The sequence below is a fragment of the Sebastes fasciatus genome, chromosome 4 (assembly GCF_043250625.1).
Source record: "Sebastes fasciatus isolate fSebFas1 chromosome 4, fSebFas1.pri, whole genome shotgun sequence".
Classification (NCBI taxonomy): domain Eukaryota; kingdom Metazoa; phylum Chordata; class Actinopteri; order Perciformes; family Sebastidae; genus Sebastes; species Sebastes fasciatus.
Window position 1 is genome coordinate 36,431,148 of NC_133798.1, and position 9,483 is coordinate 36,440,630.

The 9,483-nt window shown below is 40.3% G+C and overlaps 2 protein-coding genes across 2 annotated transcripts; both read left to right on the forward strand.

Moving 5' to 3' along the window:
* The first annotated feature begins 533 nt into the window (after window positions 1-533).
* On the forward strand, window positions 534-2,797 carry LOC141766789 (dispanin subfamily A member 2b-like). Its single transcript, XM_074633949.1, has 3 exons — window positions 534-723; window positions 1,435-1,674; window positions 2,284-2,797. The coding sequence occupies exons 2-3, from the start codon at window positions 1,468-1,470 to the stop codon at window positions 2,494-2,496; spliced, it is 420 nt and encodes a 139-aa protein (XP_074490050.1). The 5' UTR covers window positions 534-723; window positions 1,435-1,467; the 3' UTR covers window positions 2,497-2,797.
* Window positions 2,798-3,686: 889 nt separating this feature from the next.
* LOC141766786 (mannose-binding protein C-like) lies at window positions 3,687-9,040 on the forward strand. Its single transcript, XM_074633947.1, has 5 exons — window positions 3,687-3,996; window positions 4,462-4,591; window positions 5,346-5,414; window positions 6,622-6,687; window positions 8,225-9,040. Exons 2-5 carry the CDS (start codon window positions 4,462-4,464, stop codon window positions 8,605-8,607), a joined length of 648 nt encoding a protein of 215 aa, XP_074490048.1. The 5' UTR covers window positions 3,687-3,996; the 3' UTR covers window positions 8,608-9,040.
* The last annotated feature ends 443 nt before the right edge of the window (window positions 9,041-9,483 follow it).

Here is a 9,483-nt window from a genome sequence, read left to right on the forward strand (position 1 = left end):
TTTATTTGTCGGTGAATAAATGCTACGAAACTACAACTCCTCCGCTCAAGCGAGCCAGAGACCGGAGTCAACTTCCTGTATCCTGCAACTCCGGCTCCGCCTCTTAATGTGGGCTGTTAAGCTGGACCAGCTATTCTCCTTAAAGTGACGAGCCGCTCCTCTGAGCCGCTCAGCTTTAGAGTTAATTATCAACATTTCTTTTAACCGTTTTAACCGATAGCATTAATCGGTTAAAATGCTTAATGTCGGTTAACGGTTAAACGGTTAATTATGGACATCCCTAATTTGTTGTTATGGTTTCAGAATGATGAAGACAGTTGGAGAACAATTAGATACAACATAGGATGTAGACTCTACTTCTCCTTGACAACTATCATGTTTTTCTCAAATGATAGACATTCTCAAATGGCTTGAAAAATATTGCACATAACTTCCGTAAATGGGAAACTTCTTTATGCCAACTTCAAGTTGGCATGGCTCTGTGAAGAAGGTAAACAATCAAAGGAATCTGTTGTTGCTCAGCTCTGTATTTTGCAGACTAGAGGGAGGTATGGTTCCTCCTTCTTTGATCATGCCCTGTAAAAACATGTTTCATCATGCTTTTCATTTACTCTGAACTGCATGTCTCATATTTTCGACTGGGAAATATTTTCTTTGCCACTTTGCCGTGAAGCCGTGAAGCCGTGAAGAAGCAACACATCCAGATAACTCTACGTTTGTACTGTGAGTTCATTTTTGTTTATCACTAACTGGTACTAGATTGACGTCATTCAGATACTCTGAATAACTTTACTACATACTTGGATAGAAAATTCCATAACTTCCAACAAGATGGAAAATTCTGGAGACATAAATTGCAAAATGTGGCAACTGATTATCATCTTAGTTGTGCAATGAATCACTTTGATTTTGTTTTACAACAAAAAAAAAAAAAAAATCATAACTAACTGTCTGCAGTCAAGTTTAAATGCAGACTTTGTTATTAAATAGATATTTCCTGTCTGTGAGGCCTGAGTCTCAGTAGTTGTTTTAGTTTCATTTGTCAGTAAATTTGTAATTTTCTAGTTTTCATTTTCTAGTAGTCATATTTCACCCTGCACCACCACCCCTAGAGACCCTAGGCACCCTCTTCATTAGCAAGTATTTTTTTTTTAATGTGTGCAAAATGTAAAGGACTGTTTTATGGACAGGATGCTGTATTTTTAACTCTTCAGGAGATTTTTATAAGACTGCAAAAAGCCATCTACTATATTTTTTTCATACATACAGGTACATACCTGCAGTGGGCTTGTCATAGTAACAGCCAACAGGAGTGTGTTGCATTTCGTCATTGGCTCTTGGTGGGAAAAAAAGACCTGTGCTAACCGCCAAAACATTTCAGAAGGAAATCGAAACTTACAGTGGCAGTTGAGTTCTTGCATAATTTTCCTGCAGGCCAGAATCCAGACTACAGTTGAGCTGACAGCGATGAATCCTGCAGGTTACCCGATTGAGAATGTTCCATTACAGGGGACATATGATGGACAGCCTGGAGGACCTACAGTGGTCCAGTACACCACTGTGAACATCAAGACTGAGCCCCCCAAGGACCACATCATCTGGTCACTCCTCTGCTTTATGTACTCAACCCCCTGCTGCTGCCTCGGATTGGCAGCTCTCATTTTCTCTATCAAGGTGAGTTTCATTCACGGGGAATTTTCTGTTACTGCCTATCAAAGAATATTGGGGGAAAAAAGAGTTTTATTGCAAAACTATTGCAATCTCGAATAGCAGTTCTTACAAAGGAGAGATAGGGTTAATGGAAAACAAAGGTTTTTGCAGACTAGTAAGACGGAGCCCTCACTGAGTGCGTGACCAGAATCAATCAGAGGATGGGCAGTTGGGGGACAAGGAATATTCTTCTCTAAGATTTTAGATATTATAGGTTTAAAGATTTCTGTTTTAACTATTGAAACAATAAAATACAAAGAAGTTATGAAAAAGGAAAAAAGATCAAAAAAAGATACTTTAAATATGTAACAAACTTTGCTGGACAATGTTCAATCTCTGAATCTTCATCTTCAGCAATTATGTAAAGAAAGCTATATACTGTATGGGAAAAGGGAGAATGGGTGGAAAAGAGAGTAAGCGATCTCATTTGCAGAATGAAAATACAGCAAACATGAATCTAAAGCTTTTGCAGGAGAATATGAGATTGTGCCGATGCTCAACTTTGAAATTACCTTGAGGTCGAGAATAAATATGAATCCACTTTTAAAAATCAATGTGCTTTTCTCCTTCCAGGCCAGAGACCGGAAGGTGGCTGGAGATCTGGAGGGCGCCCGACACTACGGCTCCACTGCCCGCTGCCTCAACATCTGGGCCACAGTCCTGTTTTCCATCATGGTCCTTATTTCCATTATTATAACCATTGTCGTGGTCGTACAGATGAATGAGGCGTACAGAAGTTACAGTGGACACCACACAAACAACTACGGTTACAATCACAGAGGCTAAATTTCAAATAGTGTTGGAGTTGCCTACTGCTGTGGCTTAGTGATGCTTGTTGTTCTCTGCTTCATGGTTATGGCACAAACTGTAACCTTTTATGCCCTTCTACATATATCCTCAGTTAAAACAGATACTTATTTCTATGTTTGTTACAAAAGTCTTGGAACTCATCCATGTTTCCTTAATGCCAATCTGTAGTAGTTTGACATTTATGCCAGACTTAAATTCAGATTTCCTGTCTGCAAGGCGTCGAGCAACTTTAAAAAGAAAACAGTTTCATCTGTCAATAAAGGTGTCTGTTTCATAACTCTGAATCGTGCTTGTGAGATTTTTTTAAGCAGATTGTAGTTGTTTACACACTGGAATGATTTTCAACAGTTATGCTGTTTAGATATTTTCACTGTTAATGTGTAACTTGCAGTGATTTCAAGCCAAAGAACTTCACCCAAAGTGGAAACAGAGTGACAGGGTGCACTATTTCCTTATTCTGACTCTGAAAAAAATATTTATTAACAAAGCTTGAGCCATAATCACTAAGTGCCAGAGTGGGGGAAATATTTCTGATGATTCTGATTCACATAGAGCAGAAAGACAATATGACAAAACTGACAATGACGGTGTGAAAATAGTCTACAGCTTACTTCTTGTAGTTAGTGGTTTAGTCGGGGTCGGGCGGGGTGGGGGTGTCTGTGGTATTCAGGGGGTGATTTAAACTGGAACATTAAGTCTGTTGCAATTATAAATGCAACAGAATATGCTTCCTGATTATTTAAGGTGTGAATCTGGTAATTTTTAAGGAACTTATGTAACATCACTGCAAAATTCACCAAATGTGCCAACTATTAGGGGTACTTTTCTGTAGTCACACTTATGTGTGTAGATGAGCCATCATGCTTTATTAAATACAGCAGAAAGAGAAGAATAGACAGGACAACAATGTTTAGTTTGTAAAAAAGACCACCACAGAATTTTATGAAGTTTTTAAAGGCAGTGTTTTAACACACAGCTCAGCCGAACGGGTAAAAGAGGTTAAGATAATTAAGATGTGGGTGAGCTTTAGTCAATATCAGGAAAAAAACAAACGAATATGTTTTCTATTCATCAAAACAATGGTTTGCAAATGAGTCAGCCTCAGATCTTTTTTGTTGCTTTCTTTCCATGGACGATATTTCCTTTCCTTACACAAAGAGAGGATAATTCATATTTCAGTTTGATTTTAAAGTGGTCAAGGCAGTGGTACAGAGATAAACGTATTTGTAATGTCATATGAAAATGGTATGTGTGTGTTTTAAGGAAAATACAGAAAAGCCATCCACTTTAAGCTCTGCAGGGAGGAGGGAGGCTCTTGGACTCTTGACCAAATGACATCATCAGCATAAACAACAAAGTCCGTTGTTTACTCTGGACTGAACTTCTTGTACATGCCCTCTAACTGCGTTCTCGATCACTTTTCTTGGGAAGTACTAAAGAAGTAGCACATCCTGCGGATCACTCTTCGTTTATACAGTGAGTTCCTTTCTGTTTATTATTATTTGGGAATAGATTTAGTTTTATGAAAACCTTTTGGATTACTTGACAGCAGCATGCTTGGTGCTGAACAAAAGATAGGCTGTAATAGAATTCTAATTTGCATTTTGGAAATTAAATTTAGCTGTAATGCATTTGTATATATTGCCCATCAGTTTTTCTGAAGCGTTACAAGGAACTGGGAACTAACGGGAGACAAATAATTTGTAATAAGTGGTTCTTATTAGCCAAAGACTGAGTTCTGAAATGAACACCTTCGATTTGATATGATGAAAACTATGATAAAACAATATTCCTGATGCAGCCTGATTCCAGTGACAAACAGGTTATCAGCAATGTTTACCTCTCTCTACCTGATAATGTTGTCTACTCTGGTGATCTAATGTACTGCAACAATAAAAAATGATAGCTCAAATAATTATTATGATGTTCTGCGTTCTGAAGATGAGGATGTTTCTCCTCTTCTGCGTCCTCTGCCTGATGACTTCTACTGGCTACAGTCAGGATCCAGATCCCAGAGGTGACAGAGGAGAACCTGGGATGCGTGGGCCAGCTGGGCCACCTGGGCCAGGTGGTGGGTACTATCGACTTCCACAATCACGCTCCGAGGAACACTCTTTCTACAAGACTCCAGTCGTCTTTTGTCTGAATTCTGGCACCCCCTGTTGGACAGGCAGATGAGTTTGTTTTTAGCCACAATCATGCAATCCATCTCTCTCCACTGCCCCAAGAGCCTCTGAGGTCACCTCCCTTATACAGTTTCTTCATTTGACTCACTGTGATGATCACAAGGCCACCTGAAGATCAGACTTTGTACACAAGATATCTCAAAATATAAGGGAAGGATTTACATGACAAAATCCTGCAAAAGTTATGATGGGCACAATGTATTTTGGTCAGTCTGTTAAATTTTGGCGAGGAAAAACTGGCATGGCCATTTTCAAAGGGGTCTCTTGACCTCTGACCTCAAGCTATGTGAATGAAAATGGGTTCTACAGGTACCCACGAGTCTCCCCTTTACAGACATGCTTCACTTTATGATAATCACATGCAGTTTTGGGCAAGTCAGATTAATTTGTGATTAATCGCAATTAACTATTTGAATTTGAAATTCGATTGACAGCCCTAATTCAAATCTCTGAATACTTTCATGCTCACCAGAGGATGAATCCTTTTGACTTAAGTAACCCTCAGACGCAAAAATGTCTCTGAATTTTCTATCCATAAGACATTTTGTGTTCAAATAGACAACAAACATACGAGCCTCTAGGGGCTATGGATTTTTAATCTTGTTTTATGTTTATTTCCCTCCCTGCTCTTCAACACAGGATTTACTGGAGCACCGGGACGTCCTGGAGCACTGGGACCACCTGGACCTGCTATATCCTGTGGACGAGGTTATATATCTTCTAGATTTTAAAGAGCATATACATATATTTTATAAAATTACCTTCACCAACTGAGAAACTGCTGTTTATCATTTACTAAAATGCAGGATGCAGAAGTACTACAATTTGAGCAAATGTCTGTTTTTTCATTGTCCCGCACAAAGAAACCTCAGCATGGACTTACTAGTTGTTTGAGAGGTCTAGATAGAAACTCAACGGAGGACACTTGTACACTGTCTGCATCCCAGTTCTGTAACAACACTACCTTTTTTGAAGGTCCTAGTGGTTAATTTTTGTGGAGGCTGTGTCCCGAGAGCACAGGTGAGCCTCCCACCCCTTTTTATAGACTATGTCCTTCCTGGTCCTAGTGCTACTTTGACCTGTACTATGGACTAAAATTCAGGATATCACGGCTTTGGCTGTGTTTATTTCGACCCATCTTTTTCGAATTGGTCTAATGTGCGGTACTGAAGTACCCCTTCAAAACAACAACACTTTAATAGAGCAGTGGAGAGATGATTGTAGGCCAACCAGGAAGTTAGCATCGCACTGGGTTCCCTCGACAAAAAGCCAACGGGATTTTTCCATTTGATTTTGGATTATTGCAGAAAATAAGCTCTGTGGCAAACACACGTTTATGATACTTACATGTTTTGTAATTTTTGAAGCGTGAAAGCAATTGCAAAAAATAAAAAGCTATCGTTAGGCTATAAAGAAACTACACCACAGTTGCATGAGCACAAGTATACACAACGAGGCTGTTAAGGCGGACGAGTCGGCGTGATGACGTTTAGTAGTCTCATTTAGCCACTTGTTAAGTGGGATATTTACTGACGCATTTTATATCATGGAACAAAACGTTAATATCTCTTCAGCTTGTGTTAACCAGAGATCTTTTTTCAGGCATACAACCAAAAACCCATTGACTTCCAGACGAGAGGAACCAGAAGTGCTAAAATGCTAACTCATTTCCGGGTTTTAATGTTTGTCGATGTGTATTATCAATTAATCATTCAGTCTTCATTCAGCCTTAGACACTTACGTCAAGTTACATACATGAAAGCAAAGAGTGAAAATTGAGTGAATTCTGGAATAAGATTAAGAGAACTTGCGCAAGAAGTGAAGATAAGCTTTTCATTTGTAGAGGGTACATCTGACACAATGTGGAACCAATTTACTGCCAGTTTGATAACTGAACTTGATCTGTTTCATCCAGATCTCTCTGACTCCATTAGCCGTGACCTTGGGACCTTAAAGAACAGCCATACAAAGTTAGAGTTGGGTAAGTATCCCATTCAAACATTACAAGGGAGTGTTACATGGAGTGACCCTTACCAAAAAGAAGTTTATTCAAGTGTAATCTTAGTATATTTAACTTAACTTAAAATAAGAGAGAATACTTTCAGTTTACTTTTTATGTACTCATAGGAAATATACTTAACAAAAGTATACATACTGGAAAAACAAAGTTTGGAAACTTGTGTTTGGTGGATTATTTCTCTGTTGTATCAATGCTAATTGGCATTAGTATTTTACATCGTTGGAAAGCCTGTTTATTTACCTTCGCAATGATGTCCAACTTGTAAGGATCATGCATTTGTGGGATGAGCAGCACAGCTGACTATGTGGGTAGCGCCCCAGAAAAATTTGCCAAAATGCTCCGTCAATGGTAAACAGTGTATTCTCCTGTTGGAATTGACTCTTGTTTTGAGTTGTTTGGTGGATTGGATGATTGAACTCTCTATCAGTAACAAGGAACAAACAAGACATATTGGCAATTTTACACTTTATTCATTTAATACAATATGTCAGGAGCCTCAGTAGCGAGTGGAAGATCCATACGCAGCCACAACAGCCTGGCACCTTCTCCTCATGCAGGTCACCAACCTGGTCACACGTTGCTGTAGGATGGCGTTCCATTCCTCAACCAGGATTCGTTGCAGGTCAGCCAACGAGGTTGTGTTGGTCACTCTAACACGTACAGCACGCCCAAGCTGATCCCACAAGTGTTGAATTGGGTTGAGGTCTGGACTCTTGGCAGGCCGTTCCATTCTCTCTACTCCCACATTGTGGAGGTAGTCTGTGATAACTCTGGCTCTGTGGGGGCGAGCGTTGTCATCTTGGAGGATGAAGTTAGGTCCCAGATTGTGGAGATATGGGATCGCCACTGGCTGCAGAATCTCATCCCGATATCTCACTGCATTGAGATGGCCTTCAATGATGACAAGCCTTGTTTTGCCAGTGAGGGAGATGCCGCCCCACACCATGACACTTCCGCCACCAAAAGCTGTTACTCCATCGGCGCAACAATCAGCATAGCGTTCTCCGCGTCGTCTCCATACTTTGACCCTGCCATCCAACTTTTGCAGACAGAACCTGGACTCATCACTGAACATGACATTCCCCCACATGTCGACACCAGCGCAAACGGGCCTGACGGTGAAGGGCAGTCATTGCAGGCTTCCTGGTAGCCTTATGAGAATACACTGTTTACCATTGGCTGAGCATTTTGGCAAATTTTTCTTAGGCGCTCCCCACATAATCAGCTGTGCTGCTCATGCCACAAATGCATGATCCTTACAAGTTGGACATCATTGCGAAGGCAAATAAACAGGCTTTCCAACGATGTAAAATACAATGCCAATTAGTATTGTAACAACAGAGAAATAATCCACCAAACACAAGTTTCCGAACTTTGTTTTTCCAGTATATATATATATTAATATATATTATATAATATGTCATTTTACTGTCAGAGGAAGAACAAACAAAATGTGTTTTAGCAATTCCTGATTTTTATTTGCGTGCCTTTTTTTCAGCTATAAACTATGACTTTGTCCGAAGAGTTGGTCAGAAATACTTTGTGTCCTACAAGGAGAGAGACTCTTTCTCCAGGGCCGTCGAGTTCTGCTCCCAACGAAACTTAGAGCTGGCTTTGCCCCAGAACGAGGAGGAGAACAACATACTGACTCAGTTCTTTGGGGACGATTACAAAACTGCCTGGATCAACGTCAACAACAACAAAACAGAGGGGAATTTTGAGGCCGATATGAAAAAACGACCTCTGACCTTCACCAAATGGGGAGAAGAGCAGCCAGACAGATCCATCCAGGACACAGGCTGCACCATGCTGTCAGAAAACGGTGTCTGGCGAGTAACACCCGACTGCTTCCTGAATGCTTACATCATTTGTCAGATATAGAAAGGTCTTGTATCCATTGCAAGTCTCGCTGTAATTGAACGTTCTTCATGTGTCCCATGTCTTATATATTGGGAGTGAAGGGTTGTAACTGTCTTAAATATAAGTGGGCAGAAAAGTCATCCTCATGCATTCACACCTGTTAATATCTGTGAATGAATCAATAGTGGTGTTAAACCTATCCTCATGGGACTACATGTAACCTGCTTCAAGGATCCAGTTATGAGGAAAACATTTTTTTTTTGCTTTTAAGTCTAACAGTTTCCCAAAACAATTATCCCTGATGAGGGATATCTAATGTGATATATTGTATATCCATCTCACTAAAAATGTATTACAGCTTCAGCAGCATGCCATTAATACTGTTGCACAGATATTGCTTTATGAAATGAAAGTAAACAATAAATGAAATACTATACAAGTTTAACAGAAACAAGGTGTATTGTTTTAGCATATGCTTAGCAGCTATGATGCTGCGTGTAGTGTCGCGGACATGCAGCCACTTTCCCAGTAAAAGTCTCCACCGCATATTTAGTTTAGTTTAGCAGGTTGTCAGCTGTGTGTCTTCCCGGCGTAACGATACTTTGTCTGCCCGGCATAACTTTGTTTGTTTGTGTCCAACAAACAGTGTATTTGTGCTAGGTTAGCAGCTCTAGCATTGCCGGAGGCTCGCCGTCGCACAAGTAGTCTGCGTAACTTTAGCGAGTTTCCAACAGACCGTGTGTGTGTGTGTGTGTGTGGGCGGTGAGTGTGAGGTTGTTGGTGGCGTTCTAGCTGTGAACGTAGGTGTAGCAGTGTGTGTACTGTTTATTTGTCGGTGAATAAATGCTACGAAACTACAACTCCTCCGCTCAAGCGAGCCAGAGACCGGAGTCAACT

What these genes read in the sequence shown, in the direction of transcription:
- LOC141766789 (XM_074633949.1), top strand. Translation starts at nt 1,468, where the DNA reads ATGAATCCTGCAGGTTACCCGATTGAGAATGTTCCATTACAGGGGACA. An exon ending in CTCTCATTTTCTCTATCAAG is followed by an intron (nt 1,675 to 2,283) that starts GTGAGTTTCATT and finishes TTCTCCTTCCAG; the next exon opens with GCCAGAGACCGGAAGGTGGC.
- LOC141766786 (XM_074633947.1), top strand. Translation starts at nt 4,462, where the DNA reads ATGAGGATGTTTCTCCTCTTCTGCGTCCTCTGCCTGATGACTTCTACT. An exon ending in TGGGCCACCTGGGCCAGGTG is followed by an intron (nt 4,592 to 5,345) that starts GTGGGTACTATC and finishes TCTTCAACACAG; the next exon opens with GATTTACTGGAGCACCGGGA. An exon ending in TGCTATATCCTGTGGACGAG is followed by an intron (nt 5,415 to 6,621) that starts GTTATATATCTT and finishes TGTTTCATCCAG; the next exon opens with ATCTCTCTGACTCCATTAGC.